This window comes from Antedon mediterranea, chromosome 9, assembly GCF_964355755.1.
Source record: "Antedon mediterranea chromosome 9, ecAntMedi1.1, whole genome shotgun sequence".
NCBI classification, from domain to species: Eukaryota; Metazoa; Echinodermata; class Crinoidea; order Comatulida; family Antedonidae; genus Antedon; species Antedon mediterranea.
In genome coordinates this window covers 24,476,770-24,497,431 of record NC_092678.1, presented here as the reverse complement: position 1 = coordinate 24,497,431, position 20,662 = coordinate 24,476,770, and the positions used below count along the sequence as shown (strand labels likewise).

The 20,662-nt window shown below is 30.9% G+C and overlaps 1 protein-coding gene across 1 annotated transcript in view; it reads right to left on the bottom strand.

The window, feature by feature from the left end:
- Positions 1–630: 630 nt before the first annotated feature.
- The window catches only part of LOC140059170 (protein MCM10 homolog), a 42,030-nt gene continuing 21,998 nt past the window's right edge, over positions 631–20,662 (bottom strand). Inside the window, exons 17-19 of the mRNA XM_072105024.1 lie at positions 17,232–17,274; positions 2,476–2,563; positions 631–1,038 (exon numbers count right to left, since the gene is read on the bottom strand). Of these exons, the coding sequence (XP_071961125.1) occupies positions 2,492–2,563; positions 17,232–17,274 (115 nt within the window). The 3' untranslated portion in view covers positions 631–1,038; positions 2,476–2,491. The remainder of the gene's footprint in view (positions 1,039–2,475; positions 2,564–17,231; positions 17,275–20,662) is intronic.

Below are 20,662 nucleotides of genomic sequence, written 5' to 3'. Positions count from 1 at the left end.
CATGGATGACGATGTTAGGAAAGTTTATTGTGAATGAATTTTCTTTTCTACCAGATATCAATTGCAGAGTGTGCTACTTCTTCTTCTGGCATCCTGTCTGGTTGCAGATGCTGATGACCATTGTTCTCTAGAGTTCCTCTGTTGTATGCAGTTTGAATGCAATGGTTGTTAGTGAGCTGGGTGTTATTGATTGTAGAAATATGTCAACAGTTAATAATCTGTCCTTCTATATAACAGCTTCTTTTGTCGTCATGTCTGGTTGCAGAAGTTGATGACCACTGCTCTTCACAGTTTACTGGTATATGCAGTTTGAATGAACTTGTTGTTGGTGAGCTGAGTGTAATTGATTGTAGAGATATTTTAAACTTCTTCTTCCATCTACTTTTCCTCATAGTGTCAGCAGTTGTATGTCTCCTTTCAAAATTGTGTGTCCGAGATATTTCATTGATCATCTCTTAATTGTGTTACATTTTCCTTAAAAAATATTCTGTAGCGCAAAGTGATTTTATGTAAAAAAAACGATTGCAAATAAATTGTTTACTTTATGTATTTATTGAGAAACAAAATTGTGTATCAGACTTTATAGTACTGTACTTAGTTCAATGACATTGTTCATGCCTTAAAATACCATTCCAGACCCTAAGATGACTATCTTATAATTAGCCAAAAATATTCAGCGATTTAAGATTACAATTTGTGAGAATTGTATTTACAATGAGAAGCAATTAATAGACTGTGTCCGGGTAACGAACTCCCACCTCGCAAAAATCTGCTTTTCAATAAAGTTGCAAATATAATAGATATTGACGAAGATAAGTTTATACCAATTATAATGACAAAGTGTGCACTGGCCTGCAAAGGTACTTTATACTAATATGAACTTAAAATAGAACTAAAAATATTGTAATAAAATATGCCATGACCACAAAAATTGGTTGGGGGGTGGGGTGGGGGGACGTAGAGACAATAGTAGACAATACATAGGATAGCTAATATTTTCTTCTTGTATAATTTGATTGTTTTTGATAACTGGTGCGACTGCAAAATAAGTGAAAGGAGTTATCTTAAAAGCTTGTGGCAACCAACATATTAATTAAAAAAAATAATAGAAAAAAATGCCTGAATCACATCAAATTATAAACTTCCAAAATCTATGAGACAGAAATAAATTGATATACATTTTTATTTTAAACATTTCAATTAACTGTACATTTTTTCGTTTCAATTGCTTGTTGTAAAGAAAATATTTTTCTTTGATTTTCGTGTTATTGACAAATTTATATAATGTAAATACTTTACCTTCCTTTATTTATATTCTTCAGTTCATAAATGGTCCTACTTTTCAAGGCATGCACAAAACTCAAATAACTTTATGTCATTTATGTAAATCATTCAACCAATTACCTCAGTTCAGTTGACTTGATTTCATTTTATGTAATATTTTGTATAACAAAGGTTTAAACAACTGCACATTTTCGTGGTAACTATTTCGCCGTGGAGGTAACTGTATTGTAGTAGATATTAATCCGTATAAATAGTCATTAAACACCCACAAAAGGCAATTTATTTCAGTTTAAAGATAAGCCATTGTGAATGTTAAATATTTAGTAGGAGTGGTTGAATGTCGTGTGCGAGGCAGACAGGTCAATAGCCGAAGGGACTTTAATCTCGCAATAGCTAATAATAATACTCTTGATTTTCAATTTCTTTAAATGATTTGTATAAAACGTCGACAAATTTTTGATATTAAAATTGATAAAAATAGGTAAAATAGTAAAAACACAGAAAAGACTTTTTCTTGAAAATGTCCAAATCAGTTGTAGTGGTAAATACTTTGTATGTAAAATATCTTTTGCTTCTGCATCATGCAATGTTCCTTACAAATATAAACTTTTCATGACTTTTTGTAATTTTTAATCACTTTTTAAAATTTCAATTCACTATACTGTCAATTTTTATATTGTAATTTGTAAATATAATTTCAGTTTATAGATTTTTATTTCGCAACTTATCAGTTTGAATTTGTAATTCCACCACTGTTTTATAGATCAATAATTACTAAGGGAATTTTCAAGTTTTTGGATTAGCCACAAGTAATTTATTCAAACATAATCAAAAAGTAAACACACAATAAGTATATACTCTACGTATAAATCTTAATCTAAATATGTAACTATCATCATTCACTTACTAACCATTTTTTTATCTTCTCAAAAATAAAATTAAGGAATCACTTTTACAATTAAACATTCCAACACTTTTTAAATTCTTGTGTCTGTAGTCTGAAATTACCTTTCACAATGATTATGTATTTTGATTGAAGACACCGTTTGTCATGATCAAAATATTGTTAATAATATCAATGATTACTATCAGTTGTTTGATAATTATTTATAAGATATTTTTTTAAGGTGAACTAGGTATGTTGTGCAGTGTAGAAAAATACAGTAATAATAGCTGGAGGGTACTACTTACTGCAAGGCAAGGTACACTAGTTAACCCATTTACGTTCTTCGCCTCGTAGTAATAATTTCTCTGAATCTAGTAACGGCCCTTTCTTTTCCTGAAAGACAAAAATTAGAAAAACAATAAAAAAAAATATTATTACTTTCCAGAAAATCCAAATAAACATGAGAAGAATTGCCAAAAATATGACAACCTCTATATGTATCTGTATTCTATAGGTGTGTTTGCCCCTAGTTTGCACCCTATATCCTTGAGGGGCTGTGGTTGGTTAAATCTCCCGAGGGTATGTGGTTTTAGCTTCACGCGACGTCACTTAGAGGGGGAAATGGCTCAATTTGGCATTTTGTTCGCCTTGAGCTATTTTGTTAAACAACCCTGTACTATCTACTTTATCAACAAGATTTGTATTTACTTTAAAATTTCCTGAATTGAAGTAAAATAAGATAAAAAATCATTTTTATTATTTATGTAATAATCTCATTTCCAAGTACTTTCCTTAATAATTGTTCTAAAAAAAATATAAGATATAAATTATTAAAATTATTACAAAAATTAATTTAAAAAAAAAAATTGGCTGTATGGTAAAATATATTGTTTGTAGAAATATTAAACAAGAATCAGATAAACTTGAAGGATTATAAATATTAAGGATTATAAAATAGGATTAAGAAAAATTTAGTGAAGGATGTAGCGGATAAGCTGCGTGCAAAGCAGTACTCAAAATAGCTTCGTGGGAGATTCCACGAAAAAAGAGCATTATTACGAAAACAATGCCGCATTGTAATAAACACCAGTAGGTCAAGGCTCAGTTGTCTTCCAACGATATTTGAGAAAACTCAATTGTAATTCTTTATTGATTGTACGAGATTACAAAATGTCTCGGTCTCTCTAGTTAATTGTGTACGTAAGAATTCTGTCGTAACTCGATACTATACATGACGATAAATACTACAAGTAGATACGACAATGGGAATCAATTGACATCTTTTATCGTCACGATTCATGATAAAACAATTCAGATCAAACCGCTCACGTTCTGTTAATGACGTATTGTTGAGCGCGCCCAGAAAATATCTTTGACAAATGGGAAATTAAACACTATCCTTACTGACTAATTAGGACAATTTAATATCTGAATGCCGCCACCCCCCAGGGCTTGAAACAAACGCATGTACTAGAAACTATCTTCAAACGTTTGTATTGATATCATCTCGCGGAAAGACCTCCGCGAAGTCAAGAATGAAGATGATTCGGATACGTAGATGGAAATAGGAGATGCAACTTTTGTCAGAATTGGTTCAGTGACAATAAGAACACAGAAATCGTCTGCTGGCTACACACGCTAGCACGAAATTTAAAGTCATTTGTAATTATTTTAGACAACAAATTAATAAGAGAACAAATAAAACGTCTGAAGATGTCACGCAATTTGGTAGTGTAATATTTATCTTTCTGTAATAATATAAGTACTGCGCATGATTTAAAACAATAACCAACTTTAGTTTTAACATAAATAGTACAGATGATATGGAACGATATGGTTAGAATTCACATCCACCATTGGCTTACAATTTATAATATTCAATTAATAAGAAATTATAAAATCAATTAGTAAAACTAATTATTAATTAATTAATAAGTATAATTCAGCTATCAATTAATAATCAATAATAATCAATTAATAATCAATTAATCAAATACTTTTACTTATTAATTATTTGTATTCAAGTCAAAACATAAAAAATGCAGGGTTTTCATCAAACAAAATTGATGGTATAATATAACTCGGATCTAAAAATGCATTTGATTGTTGAAGACTATGTCTTATGAAAATCACTGACCATAAATGATGGTTAAAAGTACATATTATTATTTCTAATGCATATTTGATAAAGAAACTTCAAAAGTGTTTAGAATTCAAACTTGCTAAATATCCCTCTTAAAAGCGACATTTTATTGGGTCAATTAATTTTTATTTTTGTAGACAAAATTAATGACCTGAAGAACGGCATATACTATTTACTTCAGTATGGAATCAGATGAAAGTGTAAATAGGTACTGTCAACTCTCCCAATATCGGACACGCTTGGGTTGGGTTAATATGTTTGGTTTTCTGGGAATTCTAGTATTCTGAATGTGTGGTAAAAATATTTTTGGACCTTTAGGAAGTTTTTGGAAAGTTTCAGGTTTTCAGAGAGTTTATTGGAAGAGTTTACTGTTGGTATCCTCGATTTTTCCAAGACATACTGTAACTATAGTTAAAATTTGTGAGGAAATTTTTTTATTTAAAAATGAAGAATTTACTCCACATATAAAAAAATCTATTTCTGATCAAACTTTTTTTCTGACTAAAATATTTCCACCTTATGTAACAGATGAACATAATACGAGTACTTTGCACACAAAGTGAATAAACAAAAGACTAAATAATTGAGGGATACCTTTAGCTTAAAAATAAATATTGGATTTAAACAATTTAAGGAATAAAGACGAGATTTAGACATTCTTTTATGGTAGCAACTAGAGCAAGACAAATCCTGGCAAGAATTTGTAAATACATATTACCAATTCTCCAGTAATCTGCTGTGTCTCTAACAAGAGAAAATAATTTCTTTAAAAAAGTTTTCTTTTTAGATTTGGATTTAAAAGAAAGGTTATTGATAATTCTTGATTGAAAACTACAGGATAAAAGTATGCTATATTCTTGATAACACAGAAGAGCTCAACATAAGACAAATCTTGAAAAGAAGCAGATTTGGACTTAAGCCCTTGGAAATAGCAAGCAAGCACGTTAATCACTAACCTACACTGGCAATAATTATTCAACTAATGCAAATGACAATAATGATTTCCTACCAAATTTATTGCAGATTTTGCGGAAACCCAACGACAATATACACATATATAGAATGGTGAAAACCGGAAACTTATGTGGGTGGGTAATCTGTCTGCGTCAAACCCATAATCCCATAGTAAGGAGAGACAATAAATGGGTGTGAGGCGTTGACATAAACACAGGATTATTGGGCTTAGATAAAAAAAAACAACATCTAATCTATTTACCTATATAAGTAATTATACAGTGATTCATTATTTGTTTGGTAATACTGTAGTTAATATTTACAGATTTGTTTTATTGCTTTCTTTAAAGTTATTAAATTTAATTTTAACATTTTAACATTATCCTTTATTCCAGTTATCGTACCATTTTAATTCCAAATAAATGTAGTGAGGCCACAAGAAATGGCCACAACTGTTGGACTAAACATTTAATACCAATATTGCAATAAAATCAGTATACAATGATAACAATAAACACATATGGAGGAGGGGGAGGGAAGGGAGAGAGATAAGAAACACATATGGAGGAGGGGGGAGGGAAGGGAGAGAGATAAGAAACACATATGGAGGAGGGGGAGGGAAGGGAGAGAGATAAGAAACACATATGGAGGAGGGGGAGAGAAGGGAGAGAGATAAGAAACACATATGGAGGAGGGGGAAGGGAGAGAGAAAGATAAGAAACACATATGGAGGAGGGGGAGGAGGGAGAGAGATAAGAAACACATATGGAGGAGGGGGGAGGGAAGGGGGAGAGATAAGAAACACAGTGCTTGGTACATTACTAAGGAAAGCCTTGAACGTGTCCATGCAGTCACATGATCTAACATATCCCTAGGGTCTGTGACAAATGCCAAATTATAGAAGGTTAATATAGCTAAGGAAGGGGGCAATAAAATCTGATGCGATATTTGATAGGGGTAAAGGGACATTTTTATATAATCTTGGACCTTTTAATTCAATGTTATACCCTACATAATTTGAGTCCAGGGTACTGGAATCTTTAACAATGGGACCCTAGATTATTTGCAACAAGAACGGTTGATTGTAGGACTTTAGATGATTGAAGATACACCGATCTAAATCCTCAATCATCTAACTTTTAAGACCCGAGGACATTGGATGATTTTAACCCAGTGCTTTACAGTTGTTTGGATTAAATACAATTAAGGACCCTGGATAATAAAATTAAGGACCCTTGATTATAAAATTAAGGACCCTGGATTATATAATGAAGGACCCTGGATTATAAAATTAACTTGGACCCTGGATTATATAATTAAGGACCCTGGATTATATAATTAAGGACCCTGGATTATAAAATTAACTTGGACCCTGGATTATAAAATTAACTTGGACCCTGGATTATATAATTAAGGACCCTGGATTATAAAATTAACTTGGACCCTGGATTATATAATGAAGGACCCTGGATTATATAATGAAGGACCCTGGATTATAAAATTAACTTGGACCCTGGATTATAAAATTAAGAACCCTAGATTATATAATGAAGGACCTTTGATTATATAATGAAGGACCCTAGATTACAAAATTCAGGACCCTGCCAATTAAGGACTGTGGATTATACAAGGACTTTGGATTATAATTAAGGACCCTGGATTATACCATGGAGCTATATAATTTTATAGCTCCATGATTATACAATTAAAGACCCTGGATTATACAATTAAGGACTCTGGATTATAATTAAAGACCCTTGATTATACAATGAAGAAGTCTGGGTTATACATTTATGAACCCTGGTTCTATGATTAATATCGAAAATTTGAAATATTTAACTAGACATAGTTTAATAATCAACTTTTCTAAAATTGAGACGAGACCACAAACGCTGACCTCAATTAAAAGTACTCCAAGTTCCAAAATTACTGCAACAATCAAATTATATGCATTAGTTCAACTAATCTTCTATGCAAAAGAAAAGTACATTTGTATGTATCAGATAAGTCTAACATTGTTTGGTTTAATTATTTTTTGAATACAGAAAAATCTAAACTACAAAGTAACTCCAATATACTGAAATTTAACTCTGATAAACTGAAATTTAACTCTGATAGACTGAGATTAAACTCTGATAGACTGAGATTAAACTCTGATAGACTGAGATTTAACTCTGATAGACTGAAATTTAACTCTGATAAACTGAAATTTAACTCAGATAGACTGCAATTTAACTCCGATAGACTGCAATTAAACTCAGATAGACTGCAACTTAACTCCGATAGACTGAAATTTAACTCCGATAGACTGAAATTTAACTCTGATAGACTGAAATTAAACTCTGATAGAAAAAAGAGTGTGTAAACATACAAAAATGTGCAATTCTAGTGTCAAGGCTGGTTTACTAGTAAAGTATGATAGTTAATATAGAGCTCTTGATTTATCTGTACTATTATAATTTTGGAAATCATTTGTATGTGCCTTTAAACATCTTTCCTTCAATGTTCTTTCAAAAACAAAACCTTCATTCTCTCACCTTCCCACATACTCTGCTACAACAAGTGTACTATTATTTACAAATTTAATGATTTTGATTTGTGAGGCGAAAAAGTACAAAAGTCCAAAAATGAAAGAACATCCCTCAACTACGTAAGCATCTGGTTTGCACCAAAGCCCAAGAGAAAAGGAGAAAAATTAACGCCATTCATAAAAAAATTAATGGTAGACAGAGAGGCTTAGGATTTTAACCTTTGTGGCCAGAAACTAACGCACAGTTAACATGTTGTTCTTATCCTACATTTGGGTATGCTTAAATATTTAACAGTAAATTTAATTATGACAAATATGTTGAGGCATAATTTATAAGTTATATGAAGATCTAAAAAGTACAAATTACAATACGATTTTTTTAATTAGTTAATAGGCCTACAATTTTGGTTGATTTTAGGAGATCTTTTTATCTATATTACTTTCCATTATTATTAGTTTTGATGGAAAATAACCAAAGTCAAGGAAAGAGCTAATATCCAATAATCTAACTTGAAAAAATATATGCATATATAATAATATAACTATAATTGAAAGGTTATTGAATTGTAAACAATTGCTATTTCACAGAAAGTGAAAAGTGTCCCCCTCTCAACACCCACACTCATCAGTGTTAGTCATAGCATTTCAGGGACATTTTATTGCTTAGAGCTTTTCATCTGGCATTTATTATTTCAATTTATGTCCGTCATTTTGAATAGTTTTCTTTTGCTAATAAAAAGGATAAAGGGATATTATTGGAATGAGGACTGATCAACACATTACATTATCACCATTTTTTTTTTCCAGTTGGTAAAGCGATACAGAAATCAAGTCAAGCAGCCTACCAAAATCATCAGGAACGTATGCCCTTGTCTAAATTATTATACAATGGATTATTGCGCAACTTCCAGAACAATTACAAATGAGTCAGTGACTCGAACCCATGCTGTTACAATCCAAGGAAACAGTTCACTGAACCCAGACTGCTAACCATAAGACATTGTATCAAGTACTGTTCTGATTTTTAAATAAATAACAAACAAGAAGAAAGTAAGAAGAATTAGAGAAAAAAGTGCAACTTGTCAGTGCAATCCATTTAGGTGGTTTATTTCTACAGGAGACACTTTATTTATTTTAACCTTGAAAAACAAATTATTTTATACAAAAAAAAATTGTGGTCACAAAAAACCAGTATTGGAATTGAGAGAACAGGAAGCCAAAAAAGGCTTATCACTCACTAAAGTACAGTCAAGAAAAACTTAAAGACGCAATACTAAGTATATACTTAAACCAGTAGTTATATAATTGAGAGTGATATTTGAGCATGCTCAGACTGTCGGTATACTAAGCAGGTGGATTACAGAGAAAGTCCAGAATTGCGTGGCAGGATTGTCAACCTTGGATAATGCCAGACGCGTAACAAGGCCGAAAAAAGCCAAAAGTAATTACCATCCACTAACATTGATAGAAAACTAGCTAAGATTCTATGAAGTGTGATGCTCCCATGGGATCAAACAGCAAGTCAGAATTTAGTAGGGGTGAACTTGTATGCGTCATCTGGCCCACTTTGTACCCCTATTTCCAAATGACATTGAAGTCTGATGAGAAACTGCGGAAAACATTGTACGATTTGAATAAAACGACGCTGGACAAACACAAACATCAGATAGAATTAAAGTAGCAAGTACGAGGAGCTAGGGAAACATTTTTAAAGTAATTTCCAACATTCAATCACTCTCTTATCACATTTCACATTGGATATAAAACAGAGACCCACATGGGGCCTACCCTGGGAAAACATCGGCTCAAATTCAAAAAACTAATTTTATCATGTGAGTATATCAAACATAAATACATAAAACTAAAGTTTATTTGAAAATTAAAATGTTTTTTCCATAAAAGAAAAATAAAAAGTATAACTGCCAGTACCTAAAAAAACAACAAATCCATTTATGACATTCTATAAAAATGATACTTAAATTTGTTAAGATCACATTGTAAATTTCTTTCCAATTATTTCAAAATATAATGTAGAGAAGTAACATTACAATGCATTAAAGCACATGTATGTTAATTTATTGTTATTCTATTCATTTGGATACATATTATTGAGAGCCCATCTTAGCCAGAACATGGAAGCAGGTCTTCATAGCGGCGCCCATTTAATACCTTACTCGATCAATCCATAGCCCATTTCAATCCTAAAGCTCTATATACACAGTTATCAACTGTATGTGACACAAACAATTTGCTGTGACCATACAGTATATGGGCATGATAACGTCATATCACTATCATATTTGGGCACATCACACTTTTTTGTCTAATTAGTTTGATAGTTTAGACAGAGCTTCAGAAACAATTTTAAATATACTCCATATTAACAATAAAGTACAACAGCCAGAACCATGGAATGGAATGATGAACTCTTTAGTCCATTTAGATCCCACGTATGAGCTCTATAACTCATTTAAATAATAAGTTCTATAATGTTTCATACCATGTCTTATCCCATAGCAAACAGAACCATGGATTGGAAAGTCAGCTCCGTACCCATTTCAATAGTAAGTTCTATAATGTTAAATACCATGTCTTTTCCCATAGCAAACAGAACCATGGATTGGAAAGTCAGCTCCGTACCCATTTCAATAGTAAGTTCTATAATGTTAAATACAATGTCTTATCCTATAGCTAACAGAACATGGATCAGCTCCGTACCCATCTCATTCCCAAAATAAATGTTCAATCTCATTCATTACCTACTTACAAAACTATTTTAGGATAGGAAAAAAAATCGATCATAATATTTGGATACCCAGCTTGGTTGTATCAGTAACGCTAATGCCTTCAAACCCATTTCCTGTGCAAACCGACAGTACAGTGCACCCCGCTAATACCGCAAACGTACAGCCTCCTGAGCACTGGCGGTATCCACTGCACACATACAAAACAAACCATTTAAAAAACCTCTTTTAATCTAATTATGCGTATGTTGATGTACATTACAAAGGCACACAGCCATCATTGCTGAACATTGGGAAAGAATGTGATACTAACAGGGAAGCAGCACACAGCAGAACTTTTATCAAGTTCATTTATGATATGAAACACTGAGAGCAACAGACAGTTAATGGCAATTCTACTATTTACATCAACTCTAATTAAGATAATGTTGGGCATTACCAGTTTTAAATTCCAGAATTAAAACAAAATAAAACTGAATGGATTCCACCTGCTAACATTTATAGATTAAATCAAAAGATTACTGGAAAAAAATGACAATAAGTGGGTACGAGTGGCTGGATCTCAATGGGGATATAAAATAAAATAAGCAAAAAGCAAATTAAAATGAGTGAAACAGGCAGAAAGAAATTGTGAGAACTTTCGGGGATAGGAATTTAATGTTTTCAAATGTTTTTAACATTTTTTGTTTTTCAAAAAAAAAAAAAAAATTTAAAATTTCAGAGTAATATTTTTGAAAACTTTTTTCAACATGGAGGGCAGCAAACACATTAACTGACCATCAGTTAAACAAATTTTTGTGGTCATGCAGGATGACCGCTGTAACCGAAGACTTAGCATATCAAGTGCTGTATTACCTCAACTGTACGCCAAATGATTGTAAACAATAATGGAATTGAAGAGCAACATAAGGACAGTAATAATTATTGAGAATATTGAGCGTTATTATATAAATAATTCATGGTTAAAAATCTAAAAATAGATTGTCCAATAAGTAGTTCATAAAAGTCATAGTAAATTATTCTAAATTTCATTTCATTTATTTTGTCTCATAAAAATACAATATAAAAAAAACATGGACAAAGAACAAGAAAACATCAAACAAAACCAGGCAGAGACAGGATTCCTAAAACCTAAAAACCGAACTTAATCACTATCTATTAGGTCTCCTATTGCACTGATTGTATAAAAAACATTTAGAATAAAATTTATATAAACATTAAAAATGCATATAATACTATTATATGTGCTTTAATAAATATTGTCGTTTTGTATTTTACTCAATTTTCTGTACTGTATCTCATCATCTGACATGTAACATATGTGACACTGTATACAGAATTAGTCTATGATACAGCAGAATTAAAGATACAGTACCAAGTATTTGGTTATTAATTAGACGGGTTTAACTAAAGGTCACTCACGCCCTATTTACACAAAAAAAACTACTTTAGTGAAGAGATAGTAATGCAAGTAAATGCACTAAGATAAAAGGGTGACATTCTTATCATTGTGCCTTTTTTTTTTCTAGCTGATATTTTTTCATGTTGAATACAGATTTTGTCAATCACATTTTCATGTCACATTTTTGGCTCAGAGTTAAAAACATGAAAGAATGCTGATGTTTGATGGGTCTGTCAAAATGCAAACATTCACTGCATTTCACATTAGAAGAACATTGCATGCGAACTATAATGGATTCCACATTGTACCAGTCGCTGGCAACACTTGTACAAGTTTGATTCAACGAAACGTAAACTGTCAAGCGACGATTGCAAGAGAGGCTGTCATGCTCCCAAAAAATCAATCCCTAAAATGCAAGCAACCTAGAAATGGGTTTATTATTGGATTTCGGGAATGATAATGACAGATAATTCTTTAGATAAAATATGTTACAAGATTTTTGGAGGATAAGACCAGGTTTAAAGACTTTTCCTTTTTACCATTCAATTTTTTAAGTTGTTACTTAGAAGTACATGTACGGTGGTGGTTAAAAAACAATTGTATAAAGTGTTATTATGTTCTTAGTTAATTATGTTTCTTTAAAGTGGATTGGTGTAAACAATGGCCTATTCATTGCAAATAGTTAATAGTGAAAATACTAATAAAGTAAAAGTACTGAAATAAAATATAAAAACGAATAAATTCTAACAACAAAAAATGGAAAAAAAAAAAAGTTTGTAGAAAGTTATTCTATAAAGTGCACAAAAAATAATCTTTAATTCGGGATTCAAAAAGTGAAATAAAAAGCTAAGTAATTTTATAAAGTGCACATTAGAAATTTTCGAACACGTGAGAATTAACAAATCAAAATCGATTTCAATTAAACATACAACTGTTAAGAATGTTCGGGTAAGTACCGGTAACTGCCGTAATAACGACGGGAGGGGTAAGTGAATGGATAATGTGTTAGCCCTCTAGTGAGTTGTTAGAATTCCATCGGGCTTCATTTTACAAACACAACCTAGATTCATCGTAATGCTTCCACAAATCATAATCAACGATTTAAAAGGGAAGCGTTTGAAATATTAATTAGGTGAGAAGGCAACCTAAATCAAAACATGTAGGGTGTAGAAAAGACAAAATCATAACAAGTTGAGGCAAGAAAAATAGAAGTAAGGGATGAAGTGGCGTTGTGGCTTGGTGGTTATGATGCTTGGCTACCACTCCAAGGGTCTTGGATTCAAGTCTCGTCACATGTCTGAATTTTTTCTAAGGACCAAATTACTCCACTCCAAAACTTGTAATAAGACTTTGTTTATGTAGAGCATCTTGTGTATATGTTTGTCTTATGAACCTCTGAGTGTCCCTAATGATCAGCTGGATGGATCACCCTCATTAAATATGGTTTAAAAAAAATTAAAAAAAGGGAAAGGGAAATAATGAAAAAGGTAGAGACAAGAAAATTAAAAATAAGTAGGGAAGGAGGGCGATACAAAACTTTAAGAGGTTTGGGGAACAGTTTCTTCTTGGTGCAACTTTTCCTTTACACATATGATTTGCAGTAATATTTACAATTCTAATAGAGCTTCATTATTTTTGGTAGTGTATATATAACAATGTTAACGGTTCCCATATTTTCATTAAAAACCAAAAAATTAAATTATTTTGACTTTCTACTTAATTTCTTCCTTGTTTTAATTTCAAGGTTCACTGTGTGGTTACATTAACAGAACAACGGATTACATACATCTAAGCACAAACCTTCAAATGAAATTAAAACCATTAGTACCACTATCACACAGTGTAGACTAAGAAACCACTAATTTGTAAGTTTGTGTGTGGTTTGGCAAATCTAAATTTGTCTACATGTGTGAACTCTTAAACATGAAATCTTAATTAAGAAAGTACTTTGCTAATTATAAACTAACGTTGGTATTACACACAGATTTGTTAAAACAACACTAAAGTATTGTATGTTTGAAAGGTGTGCTAGTGTGTTTAGTAGTCAACACTATAATAATATATACATATCATTGAATCTAAGCAAGTGATATTAAGACACAAGTTGGGGAAACAAGGAAACAGGAGCTAAACACCTATGCTATTTGATCAACTAAAAACAGACAAATAAAATCAAATTAATTACGTTCTACAGGAAATTGACCAATGCAAACATTTTAAACATGGAAACAAATTTTAAACATACAAGTATTAAAATAATAGTAGTTTTATATATATCTAGAATTTATAGGTAAAATTAAAATGTGAAGTCACATTTACTATTATTTACTAATTTGATTTTAATTACTTTTTGTTTTTCTTCAGGCACTTTCAACAAAAGCTTTTGCTTTCCAGAAATTGTGCCTCCTTCATAATATTGTTTTATTCATTTTAAAGATGGAAAAAAAATTCTTCTCGTTATAAATTTTGTATTGTATTATTTATATTTTGTATATTAAGAAGGAAATAAATGTTACTATGAAATGAAATTAAATGAATAGACTGATATATGTTTATTGATAATGTTTGCAATTAAAAATTACATGCTGGGTATTTAAAATTGATGACCGGAAGAAAAAAAATACAAGTGAATGGAACAGCATGATATTAAAAACAGGCAAAACTTAATGAAGAGACAACCAAACAGTGTGTACTAATTAATATGCACTAAACCAGATTACGTACTTTGCAACATCATCAACCAATTAGCACTCAATCTGCTGAATAATTACCCACAAGTCAAGGTGATTTAATCAACCAATCAAAACACTTAAGTCATATATTAAGAGGAAACGACAAAAATAAAGTTACAAATGACTGATATAATTATAAGTATGTTACATTTGGAACCTGAATAAGTGTGAAGGGGGCGATGTGAGAAGAAAAAAGCTGGGGCGACAATTTATTGATCTACTGAAGTAATAATATCAAAACAACATTTCATTATATTGTAATGGAAGCCTGAAACAGCAGCAGTACTGTTCTGACCAAATGAAATAAAATTAATGTTATTAGTATCTATTCTAACATTTTTTATTTCATACGCATCAACAAAAATTATCGCGCTTTTGAGGCTTAGGGAGTTGAGTTGAAAGAGTTGTGAGTTACAACCCGGGCACTAGGTCAGGATTGAACCCAGGCACTAGGTCAGGATTGAACCCAGGCACTAGGTCAGGATTGAACCCTGGACCTTGGGATTAGAAGGCAAGCACCAAGCTACAGCTCCACATTCTTAGAATTTAAATATTACCTCTTATAAATACCAAGAGAGACTATTATAACCCAGTGACTTTTCAACTGTACTTTAAAAACTTAAAATTTATTGAGTTTTTTATATTTTAATGTTCTTTTTCTAAATCAATTTCCTTGGTATTCACTCATCCCTATCATTCAATGTCAATATTTATAAATAAATATGAAATTCCAAATTAAATTTGACTTTGTTGCACCTTAGCTGATGATGCCGCAGACGTGCTTCTTCAAAAGTAGGATCAACGATAGTATAGAAATGTCAAACACAACAGGTTTAAAACATCACCATTATTCACCAACTCATTTTTTTTTCAAAAGGGAAGAAAGCTTTTCATTATTCAAGCCAACATAGTTCAGTGCCTAGTTAATGTTACCTATCATGTCATGAAAAATTATTAATATTTACTGTGAATATATTTTATGAAACAATTTCAAAATGTGTTACTGCTTGCAATGGTAGGTTCAGTTCTACACCCTTCTTATAAAATTCAAGACACAATGTAAATGTTTTGGATACAGTATAAAAGGTAAAGGTGTTATACTGGTCCTAAACTTAACTGGAAACTGAGGAAGTTCAAATTAGTTCCTCTACGGACCCACGGCAGGCAGCAGTGCAGCGCCCACCAGATCAACACACCGGGAGACGATCCCCTAGACCTCACTGAAATCGTCATGGGACCACTGAGGCAGGTTCAGTCAGTCAGCCTTTTCTCTTTTAAAAATATAAGGCCTCTTCAGCCCAAGTAAATATTATATCTATATTTCTATCATTTGATTTGAATGCACTTTTCAATGTAAGTCTCATATTTCACTGTTTAATATTGAATTAAAATTCTTGTCAATTATCACCTTATGTTGATTAATTTTTCTAAATTTTCATTCAAAATTGTGCAAAAATGTTTTTCTCTAAATTACCACCTGTGTCTACTATTAAAAAAACTAATCTTTTAACACTTGGTGAGTGGCTAAATATGGAATATGTTAACGGAAAAGATTATTCTTGCATACCACAACAAATAACGGTTGAAAAACAATTTTCTCATTTGCAGCCTAATGTGTTGAACAGTTAGGATACCAGAGTGATGACAGGAAGTTTGTAGGTAACCAATGGAAGAAAAAAGAAGCAGAAGGAATGGCGTAAACGATGGAAAATGCTAATATTAGGGATACGGTATCAGAGGTTGAGAGGTGGAAAACTCTAAGCTAAAGGTTTTCGTAAAGCAGTAGACTGACTATTTTGACAACAATAACTTTTGCAACCCACTATACTAAGCTTCTTTTAACTACATTCTTAGACTCTAATAAACTAGTTTCATATTTACCAAAAAAAGTATTAAAATATACCAAATTTGATCTTTCCTAATGTAATTCTCTCAGCATGATACTAAACAACATGAAATTTTAAACCAAATTTCATTTCTGAACAATATTTTATAGTTCTGTAAATCATTTGAATCATTCAACACTTTTTCAAACATTTTTTTTAAATTTTTCAACAAACAGCTAGCTAATCCATCAAAGTTGATATAAAAAAATGTTAAAAAATCTGCAAAAAAAGAAAGATTTTTAAAAGTTTGAGTGGGCATATGCCCATCAATATGTGTCAAAAACAGCATATCAATCATTAAAAATTAATATAAAAAGACAGAAAAAATAGCAAGGAAAGAAAACAGTTTTATTTTTATTGGCATCCATTTTTAATTCACTCAAAAGAAGGAAGCACTTGAGATTTTAACAGGTGGCGTTTTTCCCACTTGCTTTGGCTAAATAACTACAACATATTCAAGAAAGCAAGACAGTTTTCGGCTGTTAAAAGTAATAAATATGTTGATAATGATTAAAAAATTCTTTTTTGAGTGATAATAGCAGTGAATTGCAATTAAAAGTTTAAAGATTTTGAAAGAGATAAGAAAAAGAAACACATGGTTACTAAAGTGAAAAGTTTTTTTTAAAACAAACTTCTTCAAAAACCGAAGAAAAGTCCCAATATTTCTCACCTTTAACATAGAGGCTCTCTCAAAGTGTGTTCCTTTGCAATGCCTGTAAAATAAAACAAAACAAAACATTAATAACTTATAAACATTATGCGAAAAATAGAGGAAGAATGAATGAATGAGGAAACAAGGACAAAATGAACAACACAAGTAAAAGAAAGAAAAGTTGGAAGAAAAAAAGGAAAAGATGACAACGAACGGCGAATAGGTGAAAGATAATTATGATAGGATGGAAAAGAAGGGAAAGGATGAAGAGAAAAGAAGAAATAAGAAAAAAAAATGAATGATAAAAGGGATAAAAGAAAGGAATGTAATAGTGAAGGGAGGATAAAGAAGCTAAAGAAGATGTAAAAGAATGAAGGACAGAGGGAATGAAAAAACGGATGTAACAGAAATGAAGGAAGGATAAAGAAGGTAAAGAAGGGAATGGTGAAAAAAAATGAAAGACAGAAGGAATGGAAAAAAGGGATGCAATAGAATACCAATGATATAATTACTGAATCTATCAATTTCTTTATGATTGATAACGTAATGAAGAAACTAAAGCCCAAATAATAAAATCAGTTTCATTAAAAAGGAAACATAAACTGGAATACATGAATATAATCCACTCCTCCTACACAATTTATTAAAAATCAATCATCCTAAACAGATTAGTACCGCTCTAATCTCTACTCATCATTCTGCCTTTTAAAAGCAGAATCCTTAAATCATATTTTAAATGACTTTTTGAACGCCAACAAGAATATTAAAAAGTTAGTTTGAGCGGGGCAGGAAGTGGTGTGGCGGAATGGTGACATGTACTATATGTTATTGACATGTTCCACTTTGAAGGTTAAACTTCAAGTTGATTTTACAGACAGCTGAAAATAGCTTATTTTCTCCTCGTCACTTTGTCTTTAAATGTTCGATATAAATACATATTAATATTATTAATGCCATATCATGTATTTCATTACCTTTTGCATTATAAATATGTTATATTTTATGTATGCTGTTTAATTATAATGTTTTTTTTAATTTACTGTATACAACATCTTAGTTCAGCACACACATCTAGAGCAATCATCAAAAATAACCCTAATCAACACTCTTATTAAGGAACTAAATGCAGTTTTCCTCTTTAGTTTTAATTATGAAAAGTACTTTAGTAAACAAGCAAAAATGATTTAAACAAAAACCACATAATTCTGAAATAATTAAAATCTTATTAATAACAACATTTTTAAACAATAAACAACTTATTTTTTAAATTAAAAATGTGGTTAAGTTGGAATAAAATTACTGAAATACAAAACAACCATAAAAGTGTTTTAAAGTACGATGACTTTTAGCTTACAGGTTCAAAGAAACAGTGGATAAGTTTCAAGAATATCAGATAATATTTGATACAGTATTGACGGACATGGGGGACTTAATATTAATCATACTAATTTGGTAACTGAATCATTGGAATAGTGATGAGTTTGATTGACTGGTAGGATGACAGTGATGGACGTGTTACAACTTGCTTAGGTAAATTTACAAACAAATGTGTACACAAACGTATCAGTCTTACTTTTACACATTTAGACTAAATTGTAGATTTAAAAAAGAATATTTGATATTAATTATCTAGTTTTATCAAATTTTGTCTTTATTAGTCAGTAAGAAATTATTATTACTTTATATTTTGTTAGTTTTTGTGTTTGTTGTTTCATTTTTTTTTCTTTTCATTTTTAATCTTACAATAATAATAATAATAATAATAATAATAATAATCTTGTAAGTTTATGATAATATAAATTCGGTTAAATTGTAGATTTAAAAAAGAACATTTGATATTAATTATCTTTTAAAGTTTTAACAATTTTTAAAATTTTAGACAGCAAGTATTGGAAAAAATTACTTTATATTTTGTTAGTCTTTATTTTTATGTTTTTTATTTCTTTTTATTGTATATCATCAAATCGCATTGCAACTGTTTTTTAAGTATTACTTACAAATACATTATTATTACATAATAATTAATGAAATAATTATACATAATTATCACTTTTAGGAATTAAGTTTAACCTTGACATTTTAATTGTAATTTAAAACTTATTTATAACATTAATTACGGACATTATGAACCACAAATATTAATTATACTTCTTCATAATATTATGTTATTGTGCATTTGAAGAAAATCAACCAAAATACTTGAGAAGAAATTGATTGAAGAACCCACCCACCCACTCAAAGATGACATTAATATCGCATCAATATCTATATCTGATGTAAACAGATATAAATATATGGTTGCCATGTTTATTAAGCAATGCTGTCAAAATTACATTTCTATAAATTGATCAAGAACGCGACACAATGAAATTTCATCACCTCTGAAAAAAAGAGTTTAATATGTAAATAATGACGTTTGTTAGCCTCAACAAAAGGAAGGGGTTAAGGGGGAAGGAGAAAGGCGTGAAGGTGACGAAGGGTGAGGGTTAACAAAGTGGTGTTGATACCCCGACCTTGCCATGACCCATGTGGCAGGTGTACAAGCTGGATTGATGTTGAGACTAGGCTGGCTTGCCATATCAACCAATCAGCTTAATATGTTTCCACTTCACTTTTAGTTAATTCAATTTAATTATTTAATGTTCTTTCTACCTTGGTAGGTTTTTACCTTCTACTCATGTATTTTATTCAATTATATTAAATTTTATTTTCATAAGACACATCATTATGTAATAACAAAAACTCTAATGCTAGAGAAACTTAAATTCTATGAAATAGCAAAGTATAGTTTAAAGACTACAGCAACTAATCTGAATTATTCAGCAGCGGTGGTTTTTGTTAAAAACTTGTTCCTTGCTTAAGGACCACTGTCTAATTATATTCACACATCACATCAGGAATGCTGAACGTCTTGCGACAATTCTCCAGTAAGAAAGATTATTGGCCAAAGTATGCATAGACTAATTATATTCAATAAAACGAAATTACCTAATTTTCAAAACATGTTTTTTAGCTGCCATAGATTATAATCTATTACAATTTTAATTATCAATTTGTATGAAGTGTCTATTTTAAAATGAAAATCCAAATTAATCCTCTTTGATTTCAGAAATACCAGACATGACCAGCATGACATAAACTCAGAGGATGTGAAAAGAATAATTAAAACTACTGTCATAAAATAACAACTTGGTAAGAATTGATGTCATACCAAAGACAAGAATAACTTGTGAACCTATCACCAGCAGCTGCCATCACAGATGACCATGTATAAATGGATTCTGTCTTCCTCTTCATTTAACAAATTGAATCTGTCATTCTTATACATGATAAAAGAAAACCCCCATTCTTGATAATTGAATGTATCCCGTCGCTTCTCTTGAATTGATCAACACAATAAACTTTCCGTCTGATTTGATCGATACAATGAACGAATGCGTTCCTCCTTA